At 38.3% G+C, this 22,920-nt stretch overlaps 1 protein-coding gene across 1 annotated transcript in view; it reads right to left on the bottom strand.

Moving 5' to 3' along the window:
* RAB1A (RAB1A, member RAS oncogene family) overlaps nucleotides 1-14,365 on the bottom strand; it is a 29,845-nt gene extending 15,480 nt beyond the window's left edge. Inside the window, exon 1 of the mRNA XM_032873775.1 lies at nucleotides 14,125-14,365. Coding sequence (XP_032729666.1) covers nucleotides 14,125-14,147 — 23 coding nt within the window. The 5' untranslated portion in view covers nucleotides 14,148-14,365. The remainder of the gene's footprint in view (nucleotides 1-14,124) is intronic.
* Between the last annotated feature and the right edge of the window lie 8,555 nt (nucleotides 14,366-22,920).

The following is a 22,920-nucleotide window of genomic DNA, read 5'->3' as shown; positions in this document are numbered from 1 at the left end:
GCTGAAGGCAGAGGCTTTAGACCACTGAGCCACCCAGGCGGCCCTAGACTAAATAAATTCTTAAGAATGATGAACACTGAACATAGGCAATGAGTACACGGTACATGTTAACAAATTACATATCACATTAGCAAGACTAATCTCACCATTAATACTACTAGAGTTACTTCATTTTTAACAGAAATTTAGAAACAACTAATGCCCTGAATTAACCAATCTCCCAGAGCACTGTGCCAGACATCCAAAAAACACCCCCTGAACTGGCCATACTGTAACCCATTACAATAAAGGACAGCACTGGGCCACAAATGTGCCTGAGGTATCCTTCATTACCTTAAAGATCAACTTCTCTATTTCAGAGTAACCATAAGGCTGGGAAACAAAAACAGGAATGCTTCCTAATAAGTGTGTTACAAATTACATTATGGTTAAATGAAATTAATAGTCAATTTTCTAAAAATCAACTTTTTCAATTATCACTTCTTTTTAACTTTAATGATGTTATTATAAAATATTTAATTTATGAATTTCTGATAATTTAAGGTTCACAGCTATTATAAATAATATGAACAGTTGCACCCTCTTCTTTGCAATGAGATAATTATTGCTAAAGACTACTTTGTTCTCTCTCAAACAATCAGCTTTACTAACATAAGAGACATGAAGGAGAATGGGAAACAAAATCAATCTCACAGACTTCTTCCTCTTGTTGAATAAACATACCTGGAGACTGTGATCAACAGCATGTAACTTGTACTGGGACATTTAAAATTACCCACCACCAAAAAAATAGTAATAAAATACAATTACCTACTACTGTAGTACCTTATTTCTAAGTTATTAATATTCTGAATGTTCAAGAGAATTCAGAGATTTGAGACGGCTTAATAATATTCTCTAACTATAATTTATAAGATAACACAGTAAAAATGTTGACAAAAATATGCAAATCTAAAAACAGAGAGCACAAGGTGAGAATCTGGTATACAGTCACGAATAATTTAGCAAATGGTGAGACTTTAAATGTATTCTTCCTCTATTCCCCAAGATCTTGGATTAGTCTACAATATAATTTTACCTAAATGAAAAAACTGGATTATTCCAGTTTAGAAATCTATAGTCACAATTTTAATAACACTCTTCTACTTTAGATTTTCTAGTAAATCCTACTCACTGTTCTCAAATGAGAACTTCCTCTAGTCTTTTTTTTTTTTTAAGATTTTATTTATTTATTTGACAGACAGAGATCACAAGTAGGCAGAGAGGCAGGCAGAGAGAGAGGGGGAAGCAGGCTCCCTGCTGAGCAGAGAGCCCGATGCAAGGCTTGATCCCAGGACCCTGAGATCATGACCTGAGTCGAAGGCAGAGGCTTAACCCACTGAGCCACCCAGGCGCCACCTCCTCTAGTCTTTTTCATGTCTAATTTACTATGACCGTGAATATTTTCTCCCCTTCAGTATTCGGGAATATACTTTTCCCCACTCTCATGTCTGACATATCTGTCTATGAGTGTGAAGATAAACTGACTTATTCTGTGTATCTAAAATCAAGCATTGTGCCTTTTACAAAGCACATGCTAACAGATCAGAGAACATTTTAATTTTGCATTTTTAATCAGGTCTCTTTCATTGTGAAATATAACTAAGGAAGATCTACAGCCATCACTGATTAACATTTCGGATAAAACTAGGTGAAAAAAATAGATGGGGACATGGCATGTCAAAAGGACACAGAAGCCAACATGAAAGTTCTATCATTGGTCAAGGCAGAACAACTAGAGCCACAAAATAAACAACCATGTACTGGGTTACAAGCCAAAGAATAAAATAAACATCCATGAATTCATACTGCTATCAATTATTAAATAAATGGGAGAAGAGACCAATCTTCCTTACAGGAGTCTAAATAACATGTGTAGAAGGAATTAGAGAAGTAGAAACGTGTATTAATAGATCACCACAGTAAGAACTGCGGAAGGCAAAATCCACCGGTGAACGCTAAAAGTTGTGAATGAAACTTTAAGGAAAAACAGGATATTTACATGGCCTCAAAGTATGTCCCCCCAAATATTTACTGCAGTGGTGGCTTTAATGTATGTCCACCAATTCTTTGAACTGGACTTAGTTACATTTTGTTGAGTGTGGGCTCTTAATGACTGCTTTCTAAGCATATGGAAAGGGAAATACAGTAACTTTACAAAGGAGAAACCTGACAGATACCACCTTAACTAAGTGATTCAGGTGAGTATCACCAAGAATAAGTCATCCTGATATCATGTATGCTCTGATATGATGTAGTGAGTAGAGTGCTTCACCTCTACAGTATCTTTCCCAAAGTCCATAACCCCAGTCCAATTATGAGAAAACATCAGACAAATCCAAATTGAAGGACATTCTACAAAATCCCTAAAAGTACTCTTCAGAAGTGTCAAGACCATGAAAAACAGACTGAGAAACTCACAGACTGATGGACACTAACACACAGGGCAACTAAATACAATATGGCATCCTGGACTAGATTCTGCAAAAGAAAATGGATTGTGGGGCAAAAATAAACCAAGTGAAAAATTTTTTGCTATCAGTTTCTCCTATAATTCAATCCATGGTCTATTTAGCAATATTGGAGATTCTTTATTTCCATTATTTGAGATCTGGACATAATCTTGATATCTCTATCATTTTTGCATACAAGCACTAACAGAAAATTTTCTGTACCTTTAAAAAAGACGCTACTGAGAGAGTATGAAGCATTATACTACACTACTGTGAGAGTATGAAGCACTGTACTTTTAAAAAGTTATTAAAATAAACTTTGGTTCAAAACTGTACTTAGGTAAAATGGTTTCCTTCTCATGAAGTTACCAAACTGCATACATAAAATATGTAGTAAGGCATTAATCTGCTTATGTCTGAATCTAAAATGCTACTGGTGGGGCACCTGGGTGGTTCAGTTGGTTAAGCTACTGCCTTCAGCTCAGGTCACCATACCAGGCTCCTGGGACTGAGCCCTGCATAGGGCTCCCTGCTCAGAGGGGAGCCTGCATCTCTTTCTCCCTCTGCCTGCTGCTCTGCCTACTTGTGCTATCTCTCTGGCAAATAAATAAATAAAATCTTAAAAAAATAAAGTAAAATAAAATGCTACTGGAAATTCTAAAATCTCTAAAAAGACTGTTTATGTGAAACTCTCTGATGTGAAACAATTACATTTTATTTAGTATAACCCCATTTCACATTTTTTTTTAAATTTTCACATCCATAAAAAATATGGGGGGAAATGGATACTTCTAAATTTTAGGATTACAATTGATATTTTCTTCTTTATACTTTTTTCAAAGTCTGCAGTAAGCTCTTATTACTCTTATAACAAAAAAAATGATGAGGAGGAAAAAGTGTTAATTGGAGGGTTTTTCAAAGAATTTACACCTTTGCAAATTTGTTCAGTCTAACTGTCATAACAGAAATGATTTCTAAGTAGGTAGAGAGTAGGATTGAGGTTATAAAGCAGATAGCACTGGCACATTCCCAATACAGTCACAAGTATATGAAATCAACTTTTTGGGTTAAATGAAAAACATTTTTTTCTTCTTTTATGAAATAAAATTTATCAGATACAGTTCACATGTCAGTGAATATTTTATAAAGGAAAGTTGACTGACATTAGCAAACTTTCATCACCCCAACCTTTGGAAGGAAGAAAAGACAAAAGTAAAACAGTGGAGGACTATAACATAAAGTTGTTTTTAATCCACGCAGTACCCCCAAAATACAAATTTCATAACATCACCTATAATATAAATATACCTTAGAAAAGGCCGACTATTTTCAAAAGTTCAGTGGAAAGTAAATTTTTTTTTTATCTGCAAATTCACTGGCATGATGGGAATGGTATTTTTACCTTTTTATAAATATCATACTTAAGCATAGCCTAAAACTAAGCTCATATATAAAATTTATATGTGTGGCTCAATGGTTAAGCGTCTGCCTTCAGCTCAGGTCATGGTCCCAGAGTACTGGGATCCAGCCCCGCATTAAGCTTCCCGCAGTTCTCCCTCTTCCACTCCCCCTGCTTGTGTTCCCCTTCTCGCTGTCATTCTGTCAAGTAAATAAAATCTAAAACAAAATTATGACTATGATATCATGACACAGTGGCCAAATTTTAATTCACTATTAAACTATACACTATTAGACTTTGGGGTATAGAATGATTAATTAAAATTTTGGGCTGCAGTTAATTGTGACTAACACCTACTTTTCTTCCTCACTCATTTTAATTATGCTCCACAGAAAATAATTCAAAACTGACCATTAGGCTGGAGAAAAGAGGTAAGAACTTTTCGTTCCTTCACATGTTTCTACATTGTTTGAATTTTATAAAGCACATATTAATTACTTTGAGGGTTACACTAAATAAAATAAACCTCCAGCTATGGACAAAAGCAGTCTATTAGTCAAAATAAACAGTCAAAATAATCATCAAGAATCTGAGAGTACAAGCCATTCCTTGTACTGAGAGTACAAGAGCCTATTTAAGGAAATAGCCAAGCAATTCTTTAAAAACTGTCCCCATAACCTACTCCTAAAGGTTACACATTTTTGATATTTAGAGACAATCACTTTTTCCAGGTTCCACTTTAGCTGTTTAGAACAATGTTCTAAAAATCTGAAGCAGGAATTCAGAAAGCAAAGGAAAGTTTGGTAGTGCTAAAGAAGTCCCAAGTCATTCAAGTGGACAAGAAAGTAGATAGATGGTCTCACAACCTATATAACAAGTATTTGCTGAAAACTATGCCAGGGAGGAGGTGTGTTATCCTCTACCTCTTCTATCTCTCAAAGCCTGCATGGGTTTTAGAGCTGGAAAGACCTGTATTTGAATCCAGACTCCATCACATACTAGCTGTCAGATCTTGAGGCAAGGTACTCATTCCCTACCATGAGCCTCAACTTCCTCATCTGTAAGAAATTCCATTAGTACCCTCTATCATCCAGTTAAGCTTCTTGTCAGGAATAGAAGTAATAAGAATTAGGCATTAGAAATATTTAGGAATAATGCCTCTAAAACCTGTAGCACAGTCACAATACAGGAGCACAGTAAGTGACTATTATTATTATTATTCTTCCCTTCTCCAAACTGCAAGGTAATTTGATGAAAACCTTCAAGTGCTTTGACAAAAACTTTGAAGCTATTTATCCAAGCTTCTGTTCAAATAGCTGAAAAAATATCATGAGTTCACTACTGAAATCTAAAGCGAAAGTTTAAAAATTACGCAACTAACAGTTGTTAAGTACTATGATCACACCAGTCACAACTCCCAAAGCCTAGTAACATATAAGAGTAACAGGGTCTGTGGCATTGTGCCCTCTCCAGCAAAAGAAAGACAGTTCTCTGCTTCACCTGCTTTTACTCACAGAAAGATAACCATGACTTCTTGGGCCCCAAGTGTCAATATTCAAGAACAGGCAGGAGGGTAGAAAAACTGAGAATGGATGCAATAATTAACTTCAAGCCTAAAGAAGCTTTAAATATCAACCCAGCACAAGATGTGAAGAAAATCAAAGACCATAATATTACCTTGTAACATGTACTTCACAAACCCTTAACATTTCTAAAAAGACCTCTCTAATCATGAATTTTAAAACAAACTGACCACAGAAATGTTAATCACTTAATTAACTGGCTCAAATTTTAAATTCCTGGAGTTAAGCACACACACTGAATTAGAAAAAACATATTACGACTGTAAAATCACAGGCCCTTGAGTTAAAATTCCAATTCTGCTATTTACTCTGAAAGCCCTTAGGTAAGCCATTTAAGTAACTCTTCTCTGCCTCTGTTTTCCCATCTGTAAAACTAGGACACTATTTCTTCATGGGACTGAGAGAAATAATTTACATACATAAAATTTATGGCTGGTGGTAACAACTCAAATTCTTAGTTGTTGACCACATCCCACTACTAGCACCAAGGGTTCTGGAAAATCCTGCTGCTCAACAGTGCTGTTACTCTCCAGCTAAATCAAACCTTCCGTTAATAACAGAAATCACAGGCCTTTTCTCTAAATTTTTTGCACTATTTTGCCACTCTATTCTTTGAAAGTAACACAAGATTTAGTCTGTGCTAATGCTATGATACTGATTATACTTGTCTGAGCATGAGTCATGTTCTTAACTAATTGGTAAGGACCTGGGAGCAGAGTCCATGTTTCATAATCAAAAAAACACAACAACGCCCCCCCCAACCCTTAGCATAATCTTTACTGGTGACAGAGAAAAAGCTGGCTGTTTTCTTTATCAAGCTTTCTTCTAAGATTAAATTAACTCTGAGTGTGTGTGCATGTGTGTATACACACATATGTGTACGCATTTACTGGAAGATTTTTTAAAAATCTGTATTGAAAAAACTGTTAGACAAAAACAGACATAATTGTGTGATGATTAATCATGTGTGAGAAAAGCTTTAAAACTGAAACCACTTGCCATTTGCATATATTCTAACATCCTTTATTAGATTATACATGTCAAATAACATCTGCATAGTACTGCACAGTTTACTCTGGAGACTCAGAACTGAAGTGGTACTAATCATATGTTTTGGATAAAGAAACTGGCTCAAAAATCACAAATAACTTGCAGAGGTAAGTGGCAGTCTGAACTTAAACCTAGGCTTTGTAACTCCAAATGAGTTTTTTATCACACCACTTTCCTTCAATGATTTATTTTATATACTTAGATGATAAAAATGTCAGTAAGTTAAATCATACATATAAAAACCTATCAGAATGAAATCAAACCATCTATGAACTTGCACACAGGACCTGACCAAATATAAAGAAAAGTGTGATTTACTGTTTAAATTAACTTAGAACATTTGCATTAGTAGAGAATAAGTTAGCTCAGCTTAAAAAGCATGGTAAATTTTAGAGTTCAGACTTCATTAGCTTTTAGTAAGTGATGAACCAACTGCTCCTCATGAAGACAGGTGCTACCAATCTACAGAGCACGAAATAACTACCCACAGCATGTATTTCACAAAGCTGCTTCAAATGTCCTTTTGTAAACCTAGCTATTCAACTATTTTTATAAGTTCCATCAAAAGCTTAAGACTATATTAACTTGGTTAGGCATTTATTCTAACTACATCCATATGCATTCTGAGGTAGTAAAGATACTAAAGAGATGACCTATTGCTCTTCATGAGAACACCAATGGTCTGTGAAGTTAGTATGCCTCTGTTTCAAGGCTCTTGGAAAACTTGGAAAACAAGGCTCATATATTAAAAACTTAATGAGAAACAGAAAAGTAGCATTTTAAAAAAAGAAAAAGAACAGAACAAGTCATCAAAATAAAGCATGCCCAAACACATCTCACATTTTAAAACGAATTAGTTCAGAATTTAAATTGTCATTTTCAGTTTTGCACTTTTATGCAAAATGTATGAGCACGTATCCATAGAAGGAACAGGTTCACAGAGTTTATCAAATGCTCCTAGGAGTACATAACCATAAATGGGTTAAGAATAACCGCCCTATATATCCAAAGAATACAAGAACACTAATTCAAAGGGATACATGTACCCCTATGTTTATAGCAGTATTTGTAATAGCCAAGATAAGGAAGCAGCCCAAGTGATCGATTGATGAATGGACAAAAAATATATAAAATATGAATTTACATGTAATGGAATTTTATTCAGCCATAAAAAAAGAATGAAACCTTGCCATTTGCAACAACATGGATGGAGCTAAAGTATAATGCTAAGCAAAGTAAGTCAATCAGAGAAAGACAAATACCATATGATTTCATTCATACGTGGAATGTAAAAACAAAACAAACGAGTAAAGGAAAAAAAATAAGAGACAAATCAAGAAAGCGTTCTTAAATATAGAAAACAAACTGATGGTTACCAGAAGGGAGGGGAGTGGGGGATGGGTGAGATAAGTGATGGGTATTAAGGAGTGAATTTGTTGTGATGAGCACCAGTAGACGTATGGAAGTGTTGAATTACCATATTGTACACCTGAAACTAATATAACACTGTTCAAAAACTAGCATTAAGATAAAAACTTTAAAAAAGAATAATTACCCTCAATCAAGTTGTTGGAAAATATCTATAGGCAGAGTGGAAATGACAATAATTCCATTTAAGTACTATTGTTATTCAAAGGAAATACATTCAGACAAGCAGAATCCATCACTGTTCTTGGAAAACTTCAATTATATCATTCATTCAACTTCACTTGTAAAGCTCACTAGTTTGAAGGGCAGACTGCATTAAATACCCTGTGTAAAGACCTTATGCCAAGCAGCTAGCACACAGAGTAAGCACTTGTTAAATACTAGCTACTATTAAAAAATGGGTGTTTCCACATGTGCGCAAAGACACTTACATATAACACTTCTTGTCATAATTAGGAGTCCACAAACAGGGAACAGAGTAAACTTAATCAGAACCTTTCACAACCTTGGATTTAATAAAGCTGAGTGTTCTGGTCACCTGAGCCAACCAGTCGCAAAATTACCAAGGAAAGCTTCATTTCCTACTTCTCCTTTGTACCCCATTTCTTTAATTTCTTTAATTATTAAAGTCAGTCAACACACCAACACTTGTTCTCTTGCTCCTCAAGTCTATTATTTTTTTTTTTTTCAAATATCACCCCACCATTACCATTTCATAATCTGAAACACAGAGCAGTTCCAAAGAAAAGCAAGACCTAGGGGTTCTTCCCTAAATCCTATTGTAGACATCAAAGAAGCAGTATCAGCTCCACCTTCTACAGGAAAACAGTGGAATAGTCTGACCACTCCCTTCTCCCTGCAAGATTAAAAAAAAAAAAAAGGCTTTTTGCCTAACTCTATTACTAAAACTCCAAAATTGAGTTCAGACAGAGTGGTAAAAAAAAACTGTAAATGACACATCTAAAATATCTCATGCGCTGGCATCCTATACCCATTTTTTGTTTATTTTCACCTTGAAACCAAGTATTTTTTAGCAAATCTTTAAAAAAATCTCAGGGCCCCTGGATGGCTCAGTGGGTTAAAGCCTCTGCCTTCCACTCAGGTCATGATCCCAGCATCCTGGGATCTAGCCCTGCATTGGGCTCTCTGCTCAGCGGGGAGCCTGCTTCCTCCTCTCTCTCTCTCTGCCTGCCTCTCTGCCTACTTGTGATTTCTGTCTGTCAAATAAATAAAATCTTAAAAAAAAAAAAAAAAAAAAAAAACAAACTTGGGGCGCCTGGGTGGCTCAGTGGGTTAAAGCCTTTGCCTTCGGCTCAGGTCATGATCCCAGGGTCCTGGGATCAAGCCCCACATCGGGCTCTCTGCTCAGCAGGAAGCCTGCTTTCTCCTCTCTCTCTGCCTGCCTCTCTGCCTACTTGTGATCTCAGTCTGTCAAATAAATAAATAAAAATCTTTAAAAAAAAAACAAAAACAAAACTCAAAAACCTTAAAAAGGATTTTATTAGACCTTAAATATTTTCATATATTAGAGACAAAAATAGATAACATTAGCAAAAAGAATCTATTCTTAATTATTAAAAATGAAATTATTACAACTACAAATAGCAAAACTATCCTAACTTACAGTCAAAAGTGGCCAAGAAAACACATGTACACAAAGGACTGCTAAAAGGATGTGAATATAACAAAATGTTAGACCACAAATTACTAAGATTGCTTCCAGAATTAAAAAGACTGAACTAAGACATAAAATTACTTATAAAGCAAAATTCTCTTCAAAAGTCAATTAAAGAGTCAAACAAAGCACATCTGATTCTGAAGCTCTTCCATCTTTATTATTTTTTAAACATTAAAAATTTTATTTGGAATATGTAAGAAAGTGTCAACTCTCATTTTAACTTAATTATGAAAAAGAAATTTTTAAATGCAAAATTTCCATCATCTTCAAATGATCTTACAAGATCGTCTATTCACACAAAACTCTCTAAGATTCATTCTGCAGATTCTATAGAGCTCCTGGAAACTTACACTACCCAAAGAATCATACTTGCTGATTCTCTACAGACATTAAATCATATACCCTATGGTGAGAATACTGGTTATTATTCTTCTTTAAAATTTTCTGGATTTTTCAAACCACTACCAACACCACCAAAATGTCATCAAGACAACCAACAAAAAGGCAACTTACTTTTAGTTGATTTATGCTTCTTTTCTAATTAAAAAAGTTCTAAATAAAAATTCTATGACAGCCAATTATGACATACTTATTAATGAAATTATACTGACACACAGACAACAAAACTAATTAAGCTGCTTTTACATTCAAATCCTTACCTTAAAAAAAAAATTAATTCAAAGCACACTGCTGGGGGGACAAAAAGTCAAATGTTCCTGAAGTCTACTATGACAGAAGAGTAAAGTTTAAAAGACTGACTAAATCTTGAGCCATAATCTTTTTTTTTTTTTTAAATTTATTTATTTGACAGAGAGAGAGAGAGAGCACAAGTAGACAGAGAGGCAGGCAGAGAGAGGGGGAAGCAGGCTCACCGCCGAGCAGAGAACCCGATGCGGGGCTCGATCCCAGGACCCTGAGATCATGACCTGAGCCGAAGGCAGAGGCTTAACCCACTGAGCCACCCAGGTGCCCCCTTGAGCCATAATCTTAAACATCACTCCAGAGGCATATTAAAAAACAAAACAAAACAAAAACAACGCATTTACTATAAAATTTTTCTGCATTAAAGGACTACAGTTGATCCAAGTAGACTACTACAGTCCTTCCTATTATAGTTAACTGGAATATCCATGATAGGTAAACATACTTTATTAACACATTCCTTATAGATGAAGTAGCCAAAATGATTTCCTTGACACTAAAAAAAATCCACAAAAAGCTAATGGATTAGAAAAAATGTTTCTGGAATGAGAATAATGTTAAGCATTTCTCAACCAGTGTGCTGAAATAATCACTGCCTGCTTCACCACCTAGCTCAGAAAATCAAAATTTTTCTTCAGATCTCCAGAAAAATGAAAGCTCTGATCTTTTCCATCTTTCCACTATTCAGATCTCACTTTCAGTTGCTTTTTCTTTTTGTTTGTACTTGAAATTCAGACAAATCAGTCATTACCCTTAATTTCTACTATAAAGATAACCCAGGGTTGTCATTTCTCCCTATTAGCCAAATAACACAGAAAGTAGTCAAAGGGACAGCTTAAAATTTAACCTTTGACTGATGTATTTATCATCCTCACTCCCAAAACAAGCTTATAATTTAAAGATCATAAAGTAAATTCAATAAAAAAGCTACCTACAAGTAATCCTATGTCAACCAATAATCTAAAATCCTATTCCTTTTGAGAGAATCAAACCTCTTTTGTCAAGAACCCATTTTCATTACTAAATTCAGTGGCACCCATGAAGCAGTTTTAAATATTTCTAAAAGGAATAAATTAGTAGATGATAACCAAAACCAAGGAATATTCAGATTGGACTTTTAAACATTATCTAGTATACTACCCCCCCTTCACATTAGCATATAAGCGTATGCTATAACACACGTATTATAATATATAATATACCCAACATACACATAGCTATAAATGGTAGGTATTAAGACAACATCATGGAATCATGAAAGGCACTCACCCATTTAAGATTTTAAAGTTCAGAACAAGGTATTGAAGTAAATAGACCTGTATTCGGTGATAAAACTCTAAGAATTTCTTTCCTTCTTTTCTCTATTTTCCAATTTTTCACTAATTACTTTTATGATGGTAACAAACTTCATTAAAGACGGAATGAAAAAACTGCTGAGGTCACATTGTTAAAAATCTGCCTGCTGGATGCCCTTGTGACCTTTCCAATAAAACATCCAGCACCTTCCCTCCAAATAATTTTCAGTAATGCTCTTACAAAGGTTTTTTCCAAACTCCTATTTTATAGACACAGTCTAGAATATAAATATAGTAGGCCTGGTACTAGTCAATGGCAGAACAAGTATAAAAATGATTTCTGGGTTTGATTCTGTTAAGGTCATTAATCTGACCGATGGCTTGGCACGGTTTTACTTAAAAACTGCTATCACTGCCATTTATTAACAAGCCTTCCTTCCTCCCCCTTGAAAAATCCTCCTCGTTTCCCTACTACTTCTCTAAACCTATTGCTAATAATTCCCTCAGAAGTCTGTTTTCTATATATTTTTCCTGAACCCAACTAGCCAACCACAATCCTCCATCCTCCTCTTAAATCTTGTTGCTCCTCTCCATCCTGCACATGTGGAACAAACTAGATCTACTGGTATCTGACATATATAACCATCTATTTTCTATAGCCCATTTTAAACTCCTTGAGGGTAAGGATCATATTCCTAAATCCTAGCACTATAGGAATGTCATACGTGATAACAACATATACCACTTAGAGTGCTCTTATGTTTTCTTTTACCTATACTCGAATTTCACAACTACCCTGATAGGAGTAACGACTCCTACTATCTTATTTTACAAAAAGAGAAACAAATTCAGAGGCTAATTTGTCATGGCTCTGTTCAACTAATCCTAAAGATCTATTTATAGTACTATATGTAGCAAATATAAGAAACTCCCTGAAAAGAGGTTTACAAGTCTCCGTAAGTGGCAAACCCATGTACTTTATTGCTGCCAGGAAAACCACCAAATTAGGGACCTCCCTGATCTCCCTAACCATGCAAAACCAACTCTGTCCTCCGAGTCCTTGATAAAGAAATTAAAAACGGCCAGCATAGCAAATATGGCTATGAGAACACTCAACTTCTTAAAGTATATAAAATTTTAATGAAATACAGTGGCTTCTGTTTAGTGCAAAGGGGGACATTTCGGCATCAAACCACCGTATTACAAAACTTGAAGTCAGAATGCATTTTGCAAGAGCCATGTGACACACACATGACAGTCAGCTAAACTGATGGGTGGACCTTTTAGGGGAAATGTTTAGCAGTAACTGACCAAAGGAGCAAATATACTCAGCTTTTAAAATACTGATTTTTACTTTAAAAATAAGTATTCCCTCTTTCCCCCAAAGCCTTCTGATGCTGAAGAGGCATACTAATTAAATCTCCAATTATTCATTAATTTATATACTAAACTGAAAGAGATTTTAAAGGGCCGCTAAGGAGCGCCCAACGAAGTCGTCCCAAGGAAAGTGAACACCAATTCCCAGGAAAGGTGTCAGGTGTGTCACATATGCTGTGGTGACTTCTTGAGTAAGCAAGAAAAAGAAATGCATTAACTTTTCATGACACGTCATGGAACCTCACTCCCTATCTTTGAGCATTCAAGCAGGTAACCCAAAACCTACAGACCATAGAGCCCATTCGTTTCTCTTTCAACTTGACAGCAGTCGTCCTTTAATTTGATAGTATCAGAAAAATGTTCTTAAGTCTTAGTTGTTATTTCTCGACCTACAGAAAACAAAATGACTTCAGTGTCCTCTAAAAAAAAAATTCTCACACATGTCCAGGTTTTCAGGAAGGCAATGGGCCCCCTGAGTTCTTGAAGAACTCCAGGAAATAACTTAAAAAAACACTAAAAATTTAAAACTTCTTCTCACCATCTACTCATTCCCCTCAATCCCACGCAGTCCTGAAAAGCATCAATATTACCTGCAACCTGGCCGGAAGGGTGAAAGAATAGAGCCAACAAGCTCAAGATTTACAAGTAAAGCTGGTTTCCACCCTGACGATTCTGACAGCTCCGCAGAGTGCGGGCGCAGGGTCTGACAGTGCCCTCTAGGAGAGCTCTCCCACCCTAGCCTCTCGCCTTAAAAACCAGTCTTCCTTCAAAAGTCACTGCCTCCGCGTGAAGCTACCCCTTCCCACCGCCCCACCACCGACTCCCAAACGCCCCAACACCCTCAAGACTGCTCCTCCGCACCGGTCCGACACTCAAGGCCTTCAACCTGACCCGTCCAGGCCCGGGCGGCTCACCCCTCCGGCCCGACCCCTCCCCTCCCCCCGGCCGCCCCTTCTCCGTCAGACAATGGGGCCCGACTCCCGGCCGCCAGCATCTCCTGCCCTACGACCCTCACCTCACCGCAGCCGAGGCTCCCACCCCTGCCTCAGCCCTCCTCGCCCCCCTTAAGCTTTTCCAAGCTGGCCCACGGACCCAGCCGACGGTGCTCTCCTGCACTCACTATTCGGGATTCATGCTGGACATGTCACTGCAGCTGCTGCCGCCGCCGCCACCGCCGCCCTTGCTGCTGCAGCCGCCGCCCTGATTCTTCACGCCACGGGTAACCGAGGGAGAGGAATGATACAGGCTGTTCCGGGAGAGCAAACGTCTTTCCCCACTCCGTCCCCTTAGAACACAATCAGCAGCCGCCGCCACTCAGCTATCGCTTCCACCCAAAATGGCCGCCGGCGAACCAGGAAATAGGAAAGCCTTAAACCAAGGGGTCTTTACACAGCACAGAGGGCGGCCGCACCGCGCGGCACGCCGGGAAAGAGAGTGAACTGAACACCCAGTGGGCGCTGAAGACCTACGGTGCGGCGCGACAGTCAGGACTCAACTTCCCGCGAAGCCCCGCGCCCCTGGTGCATGCGTATTTGAAAGCTTGTCGCCCGCCCCATTCCCCACTCTCTCACCTCCCCCTCTTGCCCCTCCCTGCTCCCCGCCCCGCTGACTCGCTGGCTTGGACTTCGCTCGGACTCCCCCTAGCGGATTGGCTAAGACCGAGCGGCCCTGGTGATGTCATCAGTGAGACGTGGCAGCCGGGCGAGTCAGCGCCCCAAGGGGGAGGGGGAGGGGAAAGGGAGGGACAGAGGGCGGTGTCGGCCACGAACTGAGGATGGGGCGGGGGTGGAGGTGCGGGGGGTGAACTGGGGACTCCGAAGGGTGAGAAGAGATGGGTAGAAATCAAGGGACAGCCTGATAGCAGAGGCGGGGAAGGAAGGCCGGCTGGAGTATACGCCGGGCGGGTCCTTCCGCCTGTGAGCCAGCCTGAAGCTTGAGCTTTCCTGCGGATCCCAGGACGTCGGCGATAAGGACTAAGGACGTAAGAGGAGTAGAGGGGCCTCGGTAGAGAACTTCAGGTCTCTAGAGAACACGAGGCTGGTCTTTCAGTTTCTTCCTTACTCACCCAACCCCACTGGATCTGGTCATTGTCCAGTGTTGGCCAGAGACCACACTACCAATTTCTCTTTTCATTTTTTACCATTCCCTTTCCCACGCGGCTCTAATCACCTTAGCCTCGATATAATAGGAGCCTCCGAATGGAGGCTGCCTCTCATCTCTGTCCCAGACCCTTTGCACACATAGCCAAATTTCTCTTCTGAAAAAGCACTTCCATCATGAACCCACAGTTTTCAGTGGCTCCACTTTTCGGGGAAGCGATGCAGCGCGAAGTCAGCCAGAAATTTAAGATCTTCCTGCCCTGGTCCCAGGCCTCAATTTGAACCGTAATTTTAGTTATTTAATGCTGAGCTGTTCTGCAAGATTGAAAAATAATAAGCGAGGGAAAGAAGCAATTCATCACTACCTAGTGCCTAGAAACTCCAGGAGTAATAACATTTATAAAACTAAATAGTGTTAACTCTCTTTAATCAGCTCAGGAATTTAAATCTCCACTAAACGTTAACATATTATCTTGAATTGCAAAGGGCATAGTATAATACATTGTCCAAAGTTTATCTTCCAACTTATCCTAAGAACCAAGAAATTATCTCCCAAGAGTGATTGCAAAATCACTTTAAATTCTCGTGACACTATAATATAGAAAGAAAGCAGTTATTATTACCCACTTAGTAACTATACTCCTTAACCCCCAAATTCCACCATGTGCCTTTGCTGACAACCTCATCAAACAGCACATTAGCATTCCTTCACATGATACTGGCTTCAGAAATGAATATGGTCACCACACCAGAAGTACCCTGAATGGATCAATGACAGACACCCCCCCCCCCACACACACACAAAAATTATTACTCTGGACTCTTAGTCCTTCTTGCTTACTGTGATTTCACAGAAGAAAAACTCAGAATCTCCAAAGAACTTAACCTGAAATAAAAAATGGTTTATTAGCTTGTCTCTCCCATTAGGAAGTACCCACTAAACCTCCTTTAATTATCTATTTCCTTTCCCAATAAAGAGTTACCTCCTAATTACTTTTAACTTCAATGAGAGAGTAGTTGTAAGAATTAAATAAAATAGTACAAAGCATAAAACACCATAACTTTGGGGCACTTAACATTACCTTTCTCCTTCCCTTAACTCCCCTGGAAGTTTTAAATGCATGTCTATGTACCAATAACAGAACATTTCATATCTTGGTAATGGTGGTGTGATATGTGAGGAGATCAGAGGCAGCTTAGCCTGGGAGTGGTGGATGGTCCTTTCCTACCTGCTAGTACAACTTATGTCATTCACATGAAGATTTCCTCCCCAAACCGAGGGTCAGTTTTGCTGATTCAAACTTCAATATATTTTATGTTTAGGTGCTTAAGAATGACTGCTTTGGTAGTTCAGATTAATAACTCAGAATAATTAATTAAACTAGCATTTATTCTGTTGGCTGCCCCATGGCTGAATCAGAATTTTCCTAGGGCTATTTGTCCATTTATTCTTTGGCTCATTCTTTTCTTCATTTCTTTTTTCTTCTTTCCTTTCTTCTGGTCTGCCATTCTTCCTTTTCTTCCTTTTTTTATTTATCAAATATTTATGACCTGGTATGTAATAAGTGTGTCTGGAACTTGTACTTAGAACCATGAACAATACAAAGGTGAGTGATTACATCTCTCTGTCTGCAAGGCCTGTAGGGGAAAATGCAAAAATACATTTAAATGATATGAAGTGTATAGGGAAAAAAATCAGGTCGGTGATTGCCAGGAACTAGGAATTGGAGGAGGGAATTGTCTACAAAGCGACACAATGGAACTTTTTGGTTTCTCTAAAATATTGTATAACTTCATTGTGGTGATGGCTAGTTACTCAACTACATATTTTGCTTATCAAAACTCATAGAACTATATACCTGAAAGGGGTGAATTTTGCTGTATATATGTTATACATACCTCAATTATAAACCTGGCTTTCAAAAAAAAAGATATGAGCTGATACAGAGGAAGGAAACAATTCTAATTCAATCTATTAGGAATGTTGGAGAGGCTGTGGAGAAAGGGGAACCCTCTTACACTATTGGTGGGAATGCAAGTTGGTGCAGCCACTTTGGAAAAACTGTGGAGATTCCTTAAGAAATTAAAAATAGAGTTTCTCTATGACCCTGCAATTGTACTATTGGATATTTACCCCAAAGATACAGATGTAGTGAAAAAAAGGACCATCTGTACCCCAATATTCATAGCAGCAATGGCCACAGTTGCCAAACTGTGGAAAGAACCAAGATGCCCTTCAATGGACAAATGGATAAAGAAGATATGGTCCGTATATACTTTGGAGTATTATACTTACATCAGAAAGGATGACTACCCAACTTCTGTATCAACATGGTTGGGACAGGAAGAGCTTATGCTAAGTGAAATAAGTCAAGCAGAGCGAGTCAATTATCATATGGTTTCGCTTACTTAGCATAAGGAATAACATGGAGGACATGGGGAGATGGAGAAGAGAAGTGAGTTGGGGGAAATTGGAGTGGGAGACGAACTATGAGAGACTATGGACTCTGAGAAACAAACTGAGGGTTTTGGAGGGGAGGTGGGTGGGAGGTTGTGTGAGCCTGGTGGTAGGTCCTATGGAAGGCACACACTGGGTGTGGTGCATAAACAATGAATGCTGGAACACTGAAAAGAAATAAAAAAAAAAAAACCCTATTAGGAATGCTTTCATGAAGGAGGTGATATTTGAATTAGGCCTTGAAAAAAGTAAAATATTGGTCATTGGCAGAAACGGGGAAAAGGGAGCCTTACATCCCAAAATTATAAAACAATGTGAGCATAACCCTAGAAATGTGGATACACATGTATTTAAGGAACAGAGATCACAGGTTCCATGGTAGATAAGGTAGGAGATATTTAGGTTAAGGTAAGGTAAGGGGGACCCCAAATGCCTTCTAAGGAGTTTCAGCCTTGTTCAATAGGTCATGGGAGAGCCAAGAAAAGTTCTGAGAAGGAAAGTGATCAGCTCAGTGTTTTATGTTTGTTTGTATGTATGTGTGTATGTATGTATGTATTTATGTATGTATGTCAGTGTTTTAAAAGAAGCACTTTGGAGTTCTCTGATGACTGGAGATAGGAAGATTAGTTAAAAGGTAATTAGATTCACTTAGGCAAGAGGCTGATGTCCTGACATAGAGTAGTTGCATCCAGAATGGAAAGGGAGGAAGATTCCAGAGAGCAAGATGTAGAACCTGAAGGTGTGGAGGGTAGAAGGGGGAGTGCTAAAAGTGACCCAGAAACATCCAGTTAACCTGCCAGCATGGAAACCAAGGCCCCAGTTAAAGTCAGAGAACAGAAGAGAAAGGCCTTGGAGAGAGGTACAGGTCAAAGACTGTGCAGTTTGAGGGCAGAGTTAAAGCTGCCCTGGTGTAGAAGTACTAGAAAGACCAGAAATTGTCCTCTTTCTGAAACAGAGCACACACACACACACACACACACACACACACACACACACAGAAAACTGTCAAAAACAAATTCAGAAAACCCTAAAGACTCCACCAAAAAATTACTAGAACTAAGAAATGAATTCAGTAAAGTTGCAGGATCCAAAATCAATCTACAGAAATCTGCTCCATTCATATACACCAATAATGAAGCAGCAGAAGGTAAAACTAAGAAAATAATCCCATTTACAATTGCAGGAAAAACGGTAAAATATCTAGGAATAAACCTAACAAAGAGGTGAAAGATTTATACTCTGAAAACCATAAAACACTGATGAATGAAATTCAAGATGACACAAAGAAATGTAAAGACATTCCATGTTCATGGGTTGGAAGAACAAATATCGTTAAAATGTCTATCCTACCCAAAGCTATCTTCAGATTTAATGCAATCCCTATCAAAATACCAGCAGCATTTTTCACATAACCAAAGCAGTCTTAAATTTGTATGAAACCACAAAAGACCCCAAATAGCCAAGGCAATCTTGAAAAAGAAAGGCAAAGCTGGAGTTGTCACAATTTCAGACTTCAAGTTATATTCCAAAGCAGTAGTAAATTTCTTAAAGATTTTACTTTTAAGTAATCTCTATACTCAGCATAGGGCTCAAACACACAACTCCGAGATCAACAGCTGCATACTGTTCTGACTGAGCCAGCAAGATGTCTCACAAAGCAATAGTAATTAAAACAGTATGGTTCTGGCACAAAAAGTAACACATAGATCAATGGAACAGAATAGAAAACCCAGAAATAAACCCACAATTATACAGTCAATTAATCTTCAACAATGAATATACAATGGGAAGAAAACAGTCTCTTCAAAAATGGTGTTGGGAAAACTGGACAGCCACATGCAAAAAAAAAAAAAAAAGAAATGGAACTGGACCACTCTCTTTCACCATACACAAAAATAAACTCAAACCATTTTGGACCTAAATGTGGGACCTAAGGACCTAAATGTGGGAACTGAAACTATAAAAACCCAAGAAGAGGGCACAGGCAGTAATTTCTCTGACTTGGCTATAAGCAACATTTTTCTGGTTATGTCTCCTGAGGCAAGGGAAGCAAAAGCAAAAATAAACTTTTGGGACTACATCAACATGAAAAGCTTCTCCACAGTAAGGGAAGCAATCAACAAAACTAGTAAATGTACTGAATGGGAGAAGATATTTGCAAATGATATATCCGATAAAGTGTTAGTATCCAAAATATATAAAGAACTAATACAGCTCAACACCCAAAAAACAAATAATCCAATTTAAGAACAGATAGAAGACAAGAATAGATATTTCTCCAGATGACCAACAGACATATGAAAAGATGCTCAACATCACTCATCATCAGGGAAATGCAAATCAAAACCACAATGAGATACCACCTCACACCTGTCAGAATGGCTAAAATAAAAAAGACAAGAAACAGTAAGTATTGGCAAGAATGTGGAGAAAATGGAACCCTCTTACACTGTTTGTGGGATAGCAAACTGGTGCAGTCACTGTGGGAAACAGTATGGAGGGCCCTCAAGTAAATATAGAACTACCATATTATTTGGTAGTTCCACTACTGGGTACTTACCCTAAAAATACAGAAACACTAATTCAAAGGGATACATGCACCCCTATATTTATTGCAGCATTATTTACAATAGTCAAACTATGGAAGCAACCCAAGTGTTCACTGATAGATGAATGGATAAAGAAGAGGTGGAATAAATATACAATGGAATATTATTCAGCCATAAAGAAGAATGAAATCTTGCCATTTGCAACAACATGAATGGAACTAGAGAGTATAATGCTAAGCGAAATAAGTTGGTCAGAGAAAGACAAATACCATATGATTTCACTCATATATGAAAATTTAAAAACAAAACAAATGAGCAAGGGGAAGATAGAGAGATCGAAACAAAGAAACAGACTCTCAGCTCTAGAGAACAAACAGCTACCAGAGGGGAGGGGGGTGGGGGGATGGGTGAAATAGGTGATGGGGATTAAAGAGTACACTTATTGGGGCGCCTGGGTGGCTCAGTGGGTTAAAGCCTCTGCTTTTGGCTCAGGTCATGATCCCAGGGTCCTGGGATCGAGCCCTGCATCGGGCTCTCTGCTCAGCAGGGAGCCTGCTTTCTCCTCTCTCTCTCTGCCTGCCTCTCTGCCTACTTGTGATCTCTGTCTGTCAAGCAAAGAAATAAAATCTTTAAAAAAAAAAAGAGTACACTTATCATCACTGAGCACTGAGTAGTATACACTTTAAAAAAAAAAAAAAAGGAAAGATGGGGCACCTGGGTGGCTCAGTCATTAAGCCTCTGCCTTTGGCTCAGGTCATGATCCCAGGGTTCTGGGACTGAGCCAGGCATTGGGCTCCTTGCTCTACAGGAAGCATGCTTCTCCCTCTCCCACTCCCCCTGCTTGTGTTCCCTCTCTCCCTCAGTCAAATAAATAAATAAAATCTTTAAAAAAATAAAAAGAAAGAAAGACAAAACTAGACATTTGTTAAAGCAGTAAGAAGAATAGACTTCACTCAGCAACAACCTTCGAAAATATTTGCTAAAGAACCCTTGATCCTTTTTAGACAAAACAAAACAACAGCAACAACAACAAAACCCTAACTAAGCCTGTGTGTGAGTTAATGACACAGTAAGAATAGAACCTATGTCTCCTGACTCCCAGTCTAGTGCTCTTCCCATTGCCATTAAGAGTATTTACTCAGACCCCTGGAGAGGAAGTGTCAGAGCACTAAAGAGAGATAATTGCCTCATCAAATCCAGTCATCTTTTTAACACAACAGATTAATGAAACCCAAGATAAGACTCTACTCTGTTCAATAGATACTCTCTGGTACCCTCAACAGTGTTCTCTGAAAGTTCCCAGAAGCTAGTGCTATCCTCCACATATTCTCCTCTCCGAACACTATAATCACGCCCCTTTCTGGAAGCCTTCCCCGTCTACATCAACCTGAAGTGGATGCTCTTTGTCCTCTCTTGTCTACCTCAGCCGTTTTGTTAGTGCTTATGTAACGCCTCACATGAAGCTGTCCAGTTCAGAAGCCTTGGTCCACATGTGGCTATTTAAATAAGTTAAAATTAAGTTAAAAATTCAGTTTAGTTCCTCAGTTGCACTACCTGTATTTCAAGGGCTCAACAGTCATAAGTGGCTAGTGGCTACCATATTAGACAATGGACATTAAAGAACATTTCCTTCACTGCAGAAAGTTCTATTAGCACTACATACTATTTGTTAAAATTTTTTGTGTATATGTTTTAGTTTTCTAGCTAGACTATGAGCTCCTTGAGGGCAGGGACCACACCTTATCAATTTTATATCCCTCCCGCACTTAGCACGGTGCTTTATACCTAATAAACATCCAACATATTCACTGATTGGATCCTCAGAAAAGAATTGCCACATTAGTAAGATCTAGGATTACTTAAACCTTTTCCCTATATTCTCAGCCAAAAATAAAGTTCAGCTCATCTTCCCAGAAAGAAGAACAATGTGTTAAAGTGTAATACATAAGAAACTCCTGTCCATCTAGGCATGGTCAGTGGGAAGAAATGGCAAAGGAAAGGATTGGCTGAAGTATGCTATGCCTACCATAGATAACAAACTCCAGACCCTCAATATGCTGAAAAGAACCTCTGTCTGAACACCTGGTTCCCTGACTTCTACTTCCCATGGAGTTGTCCCCAGTTTGGAATATTTTTGAAGGCAGGGTACTGCCAAGGTCACCACAGTGTTCAGCAAATGGCAGGGCAAGGCCACAGATGCATCAAATAAAATCAGATAAAAAATTCCCCAGCTGTCTCTTTAAAAGAAAAAAAAAAAGATTCCCTAAGTAGGTCTCAGAACCATCACAGAGGAGTGTAACACCTGTGACTATAAGGGGTCCGCAAAATAATAAATCGTCCTTATGTCAAAGTGGCATATTCTAGAGCAGCATATTCTGCTACCCTTCACTCTTCAATTAGCCAAGCCACACCACACTATTATATGCTACTAGGAACTCATTTTCATTCACTTCTAAAACAATGGCAACCCAAGGACAACTTCTATTTTACCTAATGGCAGTATTACATAACTTGGCTGGGCAATCCATCCATCTTGGTCTGTCATCTACTCATTGATCACTCATTCATTCAACAATTACGTATTAAGCACCTGTTTTGTTCTGACATGGAGATAAACCAATGAGAAAAACTGAGTGGGTCTATGCCCTTATGAAAAATGTAAATTCTCATAAGTGATATAGCTGTTAACTACTACATTTCCGCAAATCTGACATCATTGTTTTCCATCATGGACTTAATAACAGCTTTTCAGGAGGCAAAAAAGTGCTACCACCCTAAATACACATACTGCTCTGATGTCGCCATCACAC

The sequence above is a fragment of the Lontra canadensis genome, unplaced genomic scaffold (genome assembly GCF_010015895.1).
Source record: "Lontra canadensis isolate GAN:19392208 unplaced genomic scaffold, GSC_riverotter_1.0 scaffold50, whole genome shotgun sequence".
In the NCBI taxonomy this organism is placed as follows: Eukaryota; Metazoa; Chordata; class Mammalia; order Carnivora; family Mustelidae; genus Lontra; species Lontra canadensis.
This window is presented reverse-complemented; position numbering and strand designations above follow the sequence as displayed.